At 39.9% G+C, this 14,846-nt stretch overlaps 1 protein-coding gene across 3 annotated transcripts in view; it reads left to right on the top strand.

Annotated features, from left to right (window-relative positions):
• ZDHHC20 (zinc finger DHHC-type palmitoyltransferase 20) overlaps positions 1 to 14,846 on the top strand; it is a 48,672-nt gene that overhangs the window by 9,042 nt on the left and 24,784 nt on the right. For all 3 annotated transcript variants that reach the window (XM_040054814.1, XM_040054815.1, XM_040054813.2), the window contains exons 2-3: positions 8,877 to 8,903; positions 13,139 to 13,233. In XM_040054814.1, the coding sequence (XP_039910748.1) occupies positions 8,877 to 8,903; positions 13,139 to 13,233 (122 nt within the window). The remainder of the gene's footprint in view (positions 1 to 8,876; positions 8,904 to 13,138; positions 13,234 to 14,846) is intronic.

Below are 14,846 nucleotides of genomic sequence, written 5' to 3'. Positions count from 1 at the left end.
GCAACAAAATGGTGTCCTTCTGACCCTGTCCTCTATCCAAAACTTTCTGTCCTTTTATTACCAGTGGGTTTTTTCCCTCTGCAGTACCTGGATCTTTTTTTTAGTGTTCCTGGGGAGTTGCTGTTATTTCTTCCTTTTCTGCAAAGAAACTAGAGAGTGTAGGTTTAGCTACAGACAAGCTTTGTCTCAGGATGTTTCAGTCTAAGTAAGGTTTAATGCATAACATTTTGTTTTACAAAAAGAACAAGCAGCAAAGCCCCCAGCATCAAAAGATGGCAGCATTTGTTATCAAGTAACTTGATAAGCCATATATAAATCACCATGAGAGGTCTTTAAACCTTTGTTTAGTCCATGAATATTTTTATAATTTAAAAATATTAAATATTTATTAATATTTACATGTCCCGTTTGTTGAATACAGGAGTTCTCCATTACTGCTTTCCCACAACTATTATACTTGTTTTTAAATGACATGTTTTTCAATACAAAACTTCCTTAAAGGTCTGAGTCCAGGAGCTTGGCTTATTAATATCTTGATAGGAATTCATGTAGATTACATTACTGTCTGCTCTGCTGTCAATGTACTGCTGGCTGAAAATTAGCTCTTATCATAGGTAGTTCTGTATTTACCCTCAGGTGGCAAATACCAGTCAAACCTGACCAACACTGCAAACTTCAAGCTTCATTTAGGGAATCCAGTGACATAATGCCTGAGAGGAGGTCAGCTTGCTGGGCAGTTTGATTTCTTCCATTACTCAGTGAACTTGGTGACAGCAAAATCCTCCTCTCAGAAAACAGAGTGCCTAATACTTTGTAAGGAGATTTACAAGGAGATCTTTATCCACAGAGTTTTGCAAATAGATTTTATCCTCACATTTGGGGAAGCACTTGTTGCAAGCTGGGCCAGTGAGTAGGCAAGGAAAATTTTGATTTTGGAAGAGTCTGCAGCCAAACATGAAGAAGGTCCTGGCCAGCTGCTGACCATTCTCACTGCTGGGTGAGGGTTCAGGTCTGCAAGTCACAGCAGCTGTGTCTGAAATTTTTGTTCTCCGTGAGCTCACACCTCTGCTCTCCTGCCATCATATCTCACAGCTGTGTGGAATGGATAAATAAAGACTGTTGCTTATTTTCATCTGTCTGGTGTAGAAGTAAATGGATTTACTAGTAATGTCCTGAGCCATAGGACAGTCAGCTCTAAGTGACCTTTATATTCAAGGCAGATATTGACTGGCAGTCACAGAGTGCAAATTAGTGTTCTTTTTATCAAAAAGAATCGGTAAATTGTTAATTACTTGAAAAATACTGTTATGAAAATGTATTTTGGTTGGGTGGGATTTTTGCTTGCTTTGGTTTTTACTTTATATATGCTGACAGTTTCTGGTATTACCTGCAGAACACCTGATGTTGTGCAGGGTGTGTAAGACAGCTCTGTACAGCACAGTGTTTGTCAACACCAGCTGATTATCATGTTTGTCACTCCTATCTCTTGCACGTGTCCTAGCAGTGTCAGCTACAGAACTACTGGAGATACTCCTAAGGCAAAAAGGATTTTCACATGTACAGATACTTGAGTGTAGTGTTGCTATGAGCTTGATCTGGCCAGCCTGAGGATAAATACCTCTCCTTCAAATGTAAATGTAATTAATTAGTGATGTGGACATTAGCTAGCTCCACTCAGATGCTTCTGAGCTTCCATGCCTTTCTGCCCATTCTGTTTTATCCTATTCCCTGATGTGCCAGAAAGAGCACAGCTCACTGACTGAGGCAAGTAAGAGCTCTCTTTGTCTTTCAAGAAGAAACCAGGCTTTCTTTTGGCTCTGTCTGATGGCTTAAAGGCAATATTGGAAACAATTTATGCACAGCACTTCCTTGCTACTGAGCAATAAAGCTGCTACTGTTATGATAAAGCAGAATTTTTGGTAAAGAATGAAGTCCAGTAATATGAGTAACCAGCTGGAGAAAGTATGTAGAAGTAATTTTAGGGTTTAGAATCCATCAAAATTCAAATAGAATGAGCAGTGTCAATAGTGATTAAATAGCCAAAGAAAATTAAGTTACATTTGGGTTGAGCAATTATGGTAAATTGAAAGTGAGTAGTGCTTCTTGGGGAATGGGGCTTTTCAGGGATGGCAAACCAGGTGCATTGCTAGAACTAAATGCTAACTTCGTATTTAGAAAAATCCTTTCATTATTTGGGCTGATGCATCTCTTAATACGCAATAGTTGGTGTGGATGCAAGTGTGGGGCTGAGGTTGACCTGACAGCATTTCCTTCTGCATGCTGACCAAGTTTAACTCTTGTTTTGAAATCATTTTAAAAGTGCAGGCACCCTTGCTGAGAAGACCATTAGGAGATTTTTGGTATCGCTTCCAAGAATGTTTTGTAGATGCAGAGGTCAGGAGCCATCTGTAGGATTTTGTAGGTTCCAGAAGTCAGCTGCTTTTGTGGCTCTGTTTTTGAACTGTGGAAGTGGTGGCACAGAATTTAGTGTTCCCACGATACGTGGCAGAAATCTTCCCAGTTGTCATAGCTGAATTCATTGCTAAATGTAACTCAGTACCCAAGAAGAATCTCACATGGCTTATGCTAATTTCTGCTGTAGACTGTATTTATGCATATACTCTCTGCGTTGAGGCTGAAAAGACCTTGGCTAAATAAAAAGCTGCTTCATTATTGTGATAAGAGAGTATTTTCTGTGCAGCAAGCCTCTGGCTGCTCTTAGTTACTTGTTCTAGTGAAAGAATCATTTTCATATTGTTTAAACCATAAATCATAACAGTAGCAGGTAACAAATAACAGTAACATTCTGCAGCGCAGCTTGAACTGCCTTGTTTGAAATACTAATTAATTTTGCCTGTTCCTGAGATAATGCTCCTTTGAATCCTGCAGCAATGGGCACGGCGATCACAAGCATAGGAAATGTGGTCATAAAACACAGCATCCCCCTTTGTACCAGTGTCTCTTCCCTGGCTGCATTTTCTTCCTCCTATCTCCTCCCACCCCCGGTTTCGAACCCACAAGCGCTACCTGCAGTGCCTTTGAAGGCATCATCTTGTGATCACTTGAGATCACAGGGCAGCTCTCAGTGCTCTTGCTGAGCACAGGGTGTGTGAGGAGTTTGGCTCCTGTGCTTTCAGGCATCGGTGGCCCCTGACAGCGTTTCTTTCCCCTCTCGTGACTGGGTGTGCCCCAGGACAGTGAGAGGCCACTAGCTGCCATTCCCCCTTCACCCCTGCAATGCCCTGCTGTTTGTGGTCACACAAACTTGTGGCGCAGTAGCTGCCAGCTTCTTTGGTAGCTCAAACATGACCCCAAGTGTCTGAGAAGGCGAGAGCTCGCTTTTGCTGTGTTTGTCTGCAGTAGGGGAGTGGATAGATGGTTTAGAGGGGTCACTTTATACACCCTTGCAGTGAGAGTTGTCCACCACAGACAAGCATCGAGTCAGACCTGGCTGATGGTGCAGCCATGCTGCAGACCAGCCCCAGGCGGTGCTGCTGCTGAGGCACATGGTGTGACAATGTGACTCTTCGTGCTGGCTCAGCACAAAGGCCTGTGGAGCCACATCTCCTGCAGCACCATTCTATAAAATGTTGCCTTCTGAATCCCTGGCGCTGCGCTGGGAGCAGAGAAGCCTGTGTCTTATTCCTGGATAGGTGAAGTTGAACTACATCAGTCTAGAACCATAAGAAGATAAAACAATTCTAAGCTCATATGGCTCAAATTTCTGGAAAGAACATTCATGATGGCAATTGAGTGTATTATTCCTGGACCCCCATAGCCTTTCAGCAGGGACCTGGCGGCATCTTCCTGTGTTGGCTTTTGGCTACATGATGCTGTCAACTCAGTCATCATGAGTCATTTTTCTAAAACAACTCCCAGCTGTTAAGGGAGGAGAGTACCTAGTGAGTGCCTGCCAGCTGGGAAATAAGGAATATCTCAGTGTGGGAAGGTCACAGAATAAAGGCTTTTAGAGAACAGTGAAGAAGGGCTCAGGTCTTTGTGTTCTGTTGCTGCCCTGTAAGAGAAGCCAAATAAGTATTTGCTCAAGGAAATTTACTCACTGTCCTGCTTGTATCAGTAAATAGTGTTTCTGTCAGCTTCTTGTGAGGGATTAAGGTCTGCATTTGCAAGTGGAAATTATGTAAGCATAAACCTAAGTTACACTTTCAATAAAATGCCATTTTCTGAAAAAATTAAACACTGAGATGATATCAGTGGTGCTTGCCTTTGCAGGTAGGGCAGTGCCTGTGGGGGGGGTGGGTTCTGTTGAATTTCAGTACTGGTAACTTCTGGATATATGAGTATGTGTGTATATGTGTGCATGTGTATGTATAGGTGTGCATGTGTGTATATATATATATCTCTGTTTATTTATTTATACACTTTTCATTAAAAGCTGAGAAAAGTTAAGGCTATGCATCTGGTGAAGATATGCAATTGCACTTTTATCATTCCTACTTCCCACCCATAAGGAATGTCAGCCAAAATGTGAATGTTACTTTGAAATTTGTGGAAAGGCTGGAATAACCAAAGTATGACTCCTGTTAAGAGCCATCGTGGGCGTGGATGGGGAAATAAGCATAGCACTTGAGTAACGAGATCAGTTCTTGTCCTTTGCTGTACTTCTATATTAGTTGGAGTTAAATCTCTTCCTCTTCAAGAAGCAGATCTAGCTGTGGTTAGAACATGCCTTTTAGGGGAGTAGGAAGATGTGATTGGGGGGGGCGGGAGGAGGACAGTTTATTCCAAGCTTGAAGGCAAATGTCTTGTCTTTGAGCATGCCTCTTGCAAGGTCTTGGGAGATCACAGCACCTCTTTGCCTCAGAATAGAGAGATTTGGTTTTTTCCTATTACAGAATGAGTTGGAAGATGCTTGAACACTTCATAGCAACCCTGAAAATAAGCCTGAAACTAAAAGCAAACCAGCTCCCTAGCATTTTCTTTCCGAGATGAGATATTCTGAGAGGTTTCCTTGAAGCAGCTTAAAAAATTGCTCCAAAGCTTTCTGAAGCTGACGTTTCTATCAGTTCACACTCCAAGAGGAAAGCTTCCAAAAGTGGCATTTTCCCCCAGTCACATTTACACAGCAAATTATGTCCCTGTTTCCGGAGGATTGTTTTCTGTGATAAAAATGTAGGCTTTTGCCCCTTTCATTCTGGTGACATAGGTGAGATGAAAGATAACACACAACAGTGTTCCAAAGACTATGTAGGAAAATGTAACCAACAACTGGGGTCATAAAGGAAAAAGTGTCTTTGTTGCCAGGGGTGATGCTAGGTGTCTAAATCAAAACTAAGACAACTTTTTTTCCTCTGTGAAAGTCAAACGTGCTATTTCTGCTTGTCCCCTAAGTGGACAAAGTTAAAAAGTACATTTGAGTCCAGCCTAATAAAGGCTGTATGGTGTATTTTGGAGGTAGTATTCTGTAGAAAGTGATCCCACGTACTTCAAATTGTGTGCTTCATTCTGTGGGGACCCCAAAATGTTGGGAGGTCCAGTGTATAAGCTGTTCAGTGGACCAGCTGACAGTGTGTTGCACCTGTACATCCCTGGGCAAGCTGCAGCAGCCTGAAGTTCAGTGAAGGCCTGTCTACCTCTCTTTACAAGCAGGTTTGCTGCCCTCCTTCCTTAGACTGATTTTGGAAAGCCTGAGATAAAGCTCTGCACTGCAGTCAGGCAGACAGGGCTTGTTCACTTTGTTCAACTCCCCTGATGCTGTAGCACTGAGAGGTTTAATCCTTTGAAATTCTGAGGCCATGGTGAAAACGGCATGTGCCTGAGCATGCAGGTACCTGCTTATGAGCTCTTTACATTGAAGTAAACTTCAGCTTTCACTGTCTGGTCGTGTTTTATCCTTCCCTGGCAACATGCTTCTAGAACTTCATAGGTCTTCTCGCAAAAGCAGGAACTTATTACTAGGAAACAAATCCAAAAAATATTTTTTCTTTTGTAGCTGAGCAATAGACTGATATGGCAATCTATTTTAAAATCCTCAAAAGAGCAGCTGTTTTACACCATTTATGTTTCTGAATCATGGAGCTTGTGTTGATTGCAGGGCTGAAGGCACTAACTTTTGCTGATGCATCTACCTAGTGTATAGTGCTATTGCATCCTGAGGTTTATATATGAATCATAAGCAGTGGGTTTTTTGTTTAAAAAAAGATCAATAAGCAAAAAGGCAGTGCTGCCTTGGGCTTTTTCCCCCATCCCATGCCCCAAACAAGAAACGGTGTTTCAAAAGTGTTTGAAGTGAAAATGGTACTAAATTAGCAGAAGCTGGCAGCCATATGTAAGCATCATAAGCAGCAGAGGAGAAAAGTGATAGGGAGCAAACTTGTAACTGCAGGCCAGGGATGGGACCCACAATGGCAATGTCATGTTCTGTGAGGTTTTTTCCCCCGATAGAGTTCAAAAGCAAGAATTGATTTCTTACTGGAATACAAAACTTCTTGTTAGATGGCTTGCCTAGCAAATACTTAAAAGTCTTTTTTACACAAAGATTGACTGTTAAGTTATATGTAACTTATGTGAAGAAAGGCTTTGCTTTGTAGTATAAAGATCCTGTAAAACTGTTCATCTGCTGAGTGAATTTGGACCAGGAGGGTTGATGTTCATTTAATCTACTTGACAATGGGCATTAGAACAGTGAAAAGGATAGAAACAATAATATTTAACTTGCATGAGCCTCTGAGACAGGAGAGAACAGGACATCTTTTATTTCATCTAAGGATGTCAAGACAGGATGAAAATCACAAGCATTTCCATGTTGGCTTTTACCTCAAATTGCAGGACTTTCTCAAATGAAAATTGTTCTACACAGTCTAATAACTGCATTCAAACCTAAGGGACTTATGTGTGAAAGAGAAATTATCTTCCTGGCACTGTGAAGATTAGTTAATTTTTTGAAAGTTATTTAGGGATCTTTTGGATGGAGTCTCACATGTGATAAAATACTATCTTTTTTTTTTTTTTTCTTGTTTTTGCTTGTAAAACCTGTTCATTATTTTTAGTTTTCAAACATCAGATTTGGCTCACAGCTCTATTTTGTGCTGAGAGTAGAAATGAGGCTACAAATTCAGAAGTACTTTAGCCAGAATTACTTCCAAAAAGATTTCCTGAAGTTTTATAGATAACTGTGTTCTCCTACCGCCAACAGAAGATAATTAAGAACTCTTTTATATTTCTTGTCCAAGAAAATAAATGTTTATGAATGTGTGCAAAGGTGTCTACTTAAGATATGAGGAGCCAAAGACAAAGCTAAATCTAAAGTACTTTCAGTACTTTTTTAAGTTAAACAAACATACTCTGCAAGTTTATTTTACTTTTCACTTTTTAAATAGTTTTTATTCTCTCCTTGCATTTTTGAAAACATTTAAAGTGGAGGAAAACACATTAGTAAAATTTTAAGCAAAAGCACTCACAGGATTTGCTTTAAAAATAATTTGACTTCTGAAGTGTGCAGTGGAGTTTCAGGCAGAAACATGGGAGCAGTCTGTGCAAGTATGCATAACTAATGTGAAATGAAGCTGTTCTTTAGGATTGACCTCCTTGAGTTTGAAGCCAACATTGTTCCATTCCAAATGATAATTTCTTCCTCCTTTAGGTGGAAGGGACCAGAACCTTTTCCATTAACTTTGCAGAGGCTTCTGTGTATGGACAGAGCATGGATATTTAATGGAAAGGGAGGGGGGGCAAGAAGGAAGGAAAAAACTCTAAAACATGTCTGAACAAAAAGGGATCATCTGTGCATTGAGATATCGTCTCATTATGCCTCTTGTCGCCCATAAAAAGAGGCACAGGTGCATAAAACAGTTGTAGACCCTTTCCCTGTAGGTATCTACAGATAAGTGACAAATGCCACCTCTGTAACAGAGCAGCCCCTCAGAAGGAAGTCTGCAATGCACACTCAAGCCCTGCAGATTTAAGAGTCTAATGTGCATCTGGAAAAAGCTCTTTTGAATTGTTGCACGAGTTAATGACAGTAGAAATGTCAGAGCTGGGAGAGGGGAAGCAACGTGTAGTGAGGTAAACTGCAGGAGGCACGGTGTGTTCTGTTAAGATTTTTGCTCACACTGGTGACCAGAAGCTTGAATTTACTGTGTTAGATGGAAGGATCCTTTTCCTTATTGAGTTTTAGTAATTCACTGTCCAAGGAGGAGCTCCATGCAGCAAGGAAAGGGCTGTGAACACAGCAGCCAACAAGTACAGCATCTCTCTGTTCAGCATCATCCCTGAACTGATAAACTGAGTGTGAAGGGTTTGGAGAAGCCTGAGGGCAGGAAGATGTAGTAGTCAGGCAGTATACAAGGTAGATTGGAACAATGGAATTTGCTGCTGGCATAAAAGGAGATGAGGCTATAGGAGATAAGGAGAGATTTTAACTATGCCAGAAGAATTCAGGTCGGGGAAAGAAAAGGCAAAGAATAGTATGTGACAGGAGGAGAGAAGTGGGATTAGGGGGAAATTAAGGAAGTAGGTTACGTGGAACAGTTTCAAAGAGATTTCTGTAAGAACTTTTAATTTCGTTTTATACTTTCCAGTGGTATACCTGTTGCCCTAGCTGTTGACTCAGAAAAATGAGTTAGGTGCATATAGGAAGGGGAATATGCATCAATTCTGTCTCATTATTGTCTGTGGAGTGTGCTCACTTGATTAGCCCAGGGAACTGCATCCCTTCAGCTCTTCCAGTAACTCTCCAAGCATCAAGGGCTGGCAGTGGGAATACTGACCCCTGTTTTACCCCAGCATTGGGTGGGGAGCCTCTGCTAACACCTGAAGTATGCTTTGGAACAAGTCAGCTACCTCGTATATCTCACTTTTAGTCAATTATTTAATTCTGTACAAACTTACCTAACGATCTTTTTTTTCTCTTCCAGTTACTATTTCTTCAACTGCTGAAAAAGGTAATTTTTTAAAGTTTTTATGAAGATGTGAATAGCTGCTTTGCATGCAAATCCTAAGGGACACAGAGTTTAAATGTACTCCTTTATGCATTAGCTCTGTACAGTGAGTAGATTAGTGCTAAGAAACAAGGTAAATATTGTACAGTTGAGTCTGTTTTGTTTCTAATACCACAAACTTGGGATGATGACAAGACCTGTGACTAATGCAAGTAATGCAACCATGATTTAAGTTTGCATTTATTTTTAAGTGGGCACCTACTAAGAACAGAAAAAGAAGAGAGAAGGAACTGCAGCATATCCACAGTTCCATTTTCTGTTTAGGCCTGTGACCTGAAAGACTTGTGGAGGAGGATAAATTGTTGTTGTACTGCTTAATATTTTCCAAACAGCTTACCAAATTTCTCAGAACTCCATTCTTAAGGAGTAGTTAGAATTGTGCAAAACACCACCGTTTCAAAAGTGGCTGCACATTATAATTTTAAATTTCTAGGTCAAGTGTTGGAGGCCTTGTTTTGAGAAATTTTAATTTTCATATTGGCTTTAGCAAATATATGCCAGAGTGGGTAGTAGTACACAGTGACAGTGATACCAACTAACCAAAAATAATTCTAGCACATTGTTGCTGGTGGTTTTTTGGCAATTCATTCTAGTTCATGGGGGAACATGAGTGGTAGATTAAGCAGAGATTTGCACTTTAACTATCCACAGAGGGCTATTTTGAACTGGTAAAAGCTCTCATCTCTTAAATAGTTTGAAAAAGAGCACAGAACTGGAAGCTAATCTAGCACTTTTCTTCCTGGTGAACATCTACCAGAACACTGTAAAAAGAAGGAATCTTGATGGAATTTGTAATTTTTCAATTTCTAATGGAGAGCTGAAAGAGTAGGAAAATCTTCCACATAAACTGTAAGCCATTCAAGATGTGAGCTTGTGTTACACTGGATTTTTTCATCCCATTTTACAGATGGGCTTTACCTTCACTTCACACAATTCTGCAAGTTGCTGTTTGACCTGTAGATGAATAAGTTTTGCTTTCTAATTTCTTCTGGAAAGGCAAGATCCACGTATCAGTTAAAGAAGTCGGGCAGAGCGGTGTTTGTGTTACATAGTCAGATCTCTATTTCAAAAGCAGTGCCTATCTGACTGAAACAGGTTCTTCTAAATCTACCAGAGAAGGAAAATGTGAGATTAACTGATGAGAGTGACAGTATCACTGAAACATGTTAGGCTCTTAATAGCTGTCACCTGCACGCTGCGTGCACCTCCCATTCTGAATCATGTCATAGGCATCCTGTATGCATGGATTTGTCATCCATGAAAGTTGTTTTTGAAATGACATGGGAAGTATTTTTTCATTTGAAAAGAAAGCTGGCATAAGTTTTCTAAAGTTCTTATAAGCCAGCTGAGGATAACCAGGAATCAACAACAGGAGAGCTGAAAGACCAAAGTACCAGAAACATTGCTATGTAAATGAGTAGTGTACATCTTAGCAAGTGTATTTTGCTCCATATTTCAGTGTAATAAGTACTGCAGTAAAATGATTTGAATATAATGGCAATTTTTGATTAAATTAATGGCAATTTCTTCACCCTGTTAGGGATCATTTTTTTCTTTGTTATTTTATATTCTTGTCTAGTTTTATATCCATTAGGATAGGGGAATAAAGTCAACTCTGAATCTCTGTTAACAATGTAATATACTACTGTTATATGTTATTGCGTCTCTGTAATCTGACTCTGTTTTGGGAGTAGTATTAAGAATGATTCAGAAAAGAATGTTAAGGACAAATCTTAGGAGGGCTTAGCATATTTTAGGAGGATTCTGAGAGCATGTCTTAAGACATTGTCTTCCTGAGGCCATAAATTTGGTATAGTATGCATCAATGCCTTTAAAGAGAACTGACTTCACTTGGTCGCAGCATGGCACCGAGAATCCCAGATTGCCTTAGTTTAGCCAGGACTTCCTGAGTCTGGCTGAACTGGCAGATACTGGGGTTTGTGGTTTCTGTTGTGTTTTCCATCTAGCTTGTAATTACAAGAAAATGAGCTGACTAGGAATGAATCTGGTTTACATTTGTACTGGAAACAGATTCAGGATGCTTCAGGGAGTATTCTGTAGAAGAGCTACTGATACCCAAAGTGGTGGGTAGATGGACTGTAAAGTAAAGCTGTTAAAAATGGCATCTTCCCTCCCTCTCATTTCCTGGGGAGCACTGACAGGACAGTTATGTGTAATCACAGTAGGCATGACAGCATGGGAGTAGGAAGAGAAGCAAGAATTTATTCAGAGTGAAGCCAGTATGGACTGCCAGTTGCAGGATCTTTCCCTGGGTGGTGCCCATCGCTGGCTACTGAGTACTGGCCCTTGGCTTTTAATGATGGTGACAGATTGCAAGATCTCAGTTACGTAAAAAGCACTTTAATAGCTGTCTCTATCTAATAAATACTGGTAGCACTGGCACAGATCTGTACCCTTGATGCAGGACAGGCCATGGTCCCTGTCATTCTGTGTGTTTTAGGGGCATTTACCGCCTGTGACAAAGCTTTGAGGTTCTGCTGTTCCATGCATTTCGTGTGCACTAAAAATAATCCTTCAAAAGAACCTGAATTCTGGTGATTTTTTATGGACAGAGTAGAACTGTTCACTGTGTAAGTTAGTTTTGCTGTGCCTTACCCTTCCCTATATCTCATTTCCTCTTTCCTTCTATTCAATTTCTCTCGCCCTCTTCTCCACCAAAGTTCTGATCTGTGCCACTGATTCCACTCCAGTTTTATGTCCTTTTCTCCTCTCTTCCAAACCATTTTCTCATGCTTTAATTGCTTAACCACATTGTGTTTCAATGTAGAGTATGTTTTTAATAACAGAAAACTTTCAATAATGCATTGTCTACTACAGTAATACACAAGTTCTGTCCTATCAGGAGACAGATTTAGGATGGCTTTAGAAAAGGGTTTTGTTCCTGGCATTTTCAGTCAGCCCCACAGCTGAAAATTTGCCAACTCTGCCTGTAAGGTTGGAGGAATCAGAGACAAAGGTAAAAAGAATAATTCTCTGACGAAAGCTCAAATGCAGTTTGTTTGTTTTCATTGCAATAAACAGTGAAAATCCTGAAGGATGATAAATTAAAGCCATGTCTTCTGTGACTCTGCACAAGCATTTTCTGAGCTGTTGGAGGTTCCCAAAGTTTTGAACCTTTTTTGCCGTCCACAAAGTACATTGTACAAATTCTTAATGGACTCTATCTGTACAGAAAAATAGGTCAAATTTCCTACTTAGCTGCAACTGAAGATAATATAAATGAAGTTAATATAAATATTTAATATGACTTCTCTAAGACTTGCTGTTCTGGCACAACTGATCTGTTTCCTCTTGACAAGTGATAAAAGAAACCATGAGTGGAAACAAGATTGGAAGAAGCTTCCTGGATCATAAGATCTGAATTTCTGGTCTTTAAGACAGCAATATCATGCAGAGTCATTAGAAAATTTATTGAACTCCTCCAGCTACCTTTTATTGCCACTGTGACTGTAGTAGGACTTTTCCAGCTGGTATTTGTCAGATGATTTGAAAGAAGATAGTAAGAAAATCCTTAGCTCACATCTGGCATGACTGGAGCTCAGTACTCTCCAAACCTGTTTGGGGATTTTAACTGTTGTTGATGACCAGTGCCTTCTGTAATGGAACAGTGCTGTGCTGTTTCTACTAGAAGCAGAAAATAAATTGAATTATGTAGGTCAGTAATCAATTACTTTGTGATAATCTGGAACAGAATTACAGCATCATATTCATCCAAAAAGGTTAGTCACTTCCATGCCAGAAGTGAGGCTGGGTTCTGTCCTGGGGAAAGACATGTTACAGGGACATGGAGTGATAAGACAAGGGGAGAATGACTTCAAACTGAAAGTGGGCAGATATTAATTACGTATTAGAAAGAAATTCTTTATTGTGAAAGTGATGAGGCAGCAGCAAAGGGTACCCAGAGGAGTTGTGGACGCTCCATCCCTGGAAGCGTTCAAAGTCATTTTGTGAACGTATAATAAAAACATTGTTTCCTTGAGGAAGAGCTGCCATCGCATTTGGGGAGTGAAGATGGGTGGGGTGTTTTTTTGGTTTTTTTTAAGCTAACAGTCCTAGAGTGCTAAGTGTAATTGTTTAGCCCTCCTCAAAGATCAGGGGGTTTATTTCTTGTTCTTATCAGCTATATTCACCAAATTCTTATTTGTATTTTATTGCAGTTGTCTACCTTGTAGTTTTTCATCTGTCATTCGTCATGTTTGTATGGTCCTATGGGAAGACAATTTTCACATCTCCTGCAACCCCCTCTAATGAGGTAAATATAATGTTAGGAAAATGTCAATGCCTTTTTTATAAATAGCTGAACTGTTCTCAGTGATGAAATTTGTTTGCAGTACTGCATGATTCACCTTTCCCTGCTCATTGTCTAAAATAGAACAGCATGACGGTGTATCATGAATGAAAATGATCAAGTTAGTCTTAAAATACCATATGCTTTGTGTCATGACATTTCCCTATACAAAATGTGTGTTTAAATCATCACAAGTTTGGCAGCCTTGTACAGCGCTGTGCTGTGAAGTAGCTCACTTGAAACCTGAAATTTTTAAAACGATAAATGAAATACAGTGATAACTTTTTTGTTTCCTTTTTAGGCAGTTTTTACCGTTGTTTGAGTAACAGGGGATAGTAATGCAATGTATACTTATGACCTGGAGGACTGAACCCACTTATTAGTCAAGGGTTAACATTTAGGAACACTGACACGTGACTACATAAAGAAGCTTTGTATAATAGCAAAAGAATGCATGATGGCTGTAAGAAGATGGTTTCTTTTGAAAAAGAACCATATTAATTCCAATAAACCTGAGATGGATTACCTTGTTTTCCATTTTCTCTAATGTGTATGTATGTAAGAATTAAATACGGGCACTGGATTTAAAATATTGCACTTCTATTCCTTGTTTTTACAAAGCTTTTAAACTGCCTAAACTGTTTGAGGTGTTGGTTGCTCTATGGGACTTGAATTTTTATTCTGTTTTCGGCAAGACTGATGTTCAGTGCTAATGTCAACCTTAAACATTCTTGAGACAAGTTATTCCCATACTTTGAAGAAAAAGCAAACGTTGCTCTGTATAGTGCTTAATTACGGCTTAGAGGTCTGTATGTTAAAGCTAGAGAATATAAAGTGTAAAAAGCTAAACACTTGTTCTGCTGTTTAGCTAAGCAAAAAGTCTAAATGTAGCTGTTGAAGGGTGTGGAGCACAAGGGTCTGTGAGGAGCAGCTGGGAATTTATCCTGGAGAAAAGGAGGCTCAGGGGGAACCTCATCACTCTCTGTAAGTGCCTGAAAGGAGGATGCAGCCGAGTGGGGGTCAGCTTCTTCTCCCAGGTGACGGTAAGACAAGAGGAAATGGACTCAAGATGCGCCAGGGGAGGTCTAGATTGGATGTTAGGAAAAATTTCTTCACTGAAAGAAGAAGAAATTTTCACAAGAACTGGAACAGGCTGCCCAGAGAAGTGGTTGTATCCTCATCCCTGCAGGTTTTAAAACATGTATAGATGTGGCATTTGGGGATGTGGCTTAGTGGTGGACTTGGCATTGCTGGGTTTATGGCTGGGATTGATGACCTTAGATGTTCCCCATCAAAATGATTCTATGAATTTGTAAACCTAAAAATTCAAAGGGATTTGGCTTCAGTGTCATTTGGTGTTGCTTTTCCTGGGATGATTTTGCAGGAAAATTGTAAAATTAAGCAGGTTAACTAGTTAAAATGTGGTTGGAATTGTTTTATTCTAGGTTTTATAAAGCTGTATGAACTTCTCTTACTGCTGTAGAGCTTCTCTTACTGCTGATGCCTCGTAACTTTTGCTTGAATTCTTCATTAATAGCAAACTTATTCTGACAGTACTTTTCCTGTAGTTACAGTGA

This window comes from Hirundo rustica, chromosome 2 (assembly GCF_015227805.2).
Source record: "Hirundo rustica isolate bHirRus1 chromosome 2, bHirRus1.pri.v3, whole genome shotgun sequence".
In the NCBI taxonomy this organism is placed as follows: domain Eukaryota; kingdom Metazoa; phylum Chordata; class Aves; order Passeriformes; family Hirundinidae; genus Hirundo; species Hirundo rustica.
Note: the sequence above shows the minus strand (reverse complement) of the source record. Positions and strands in the feature narration are given on the sequence as shown.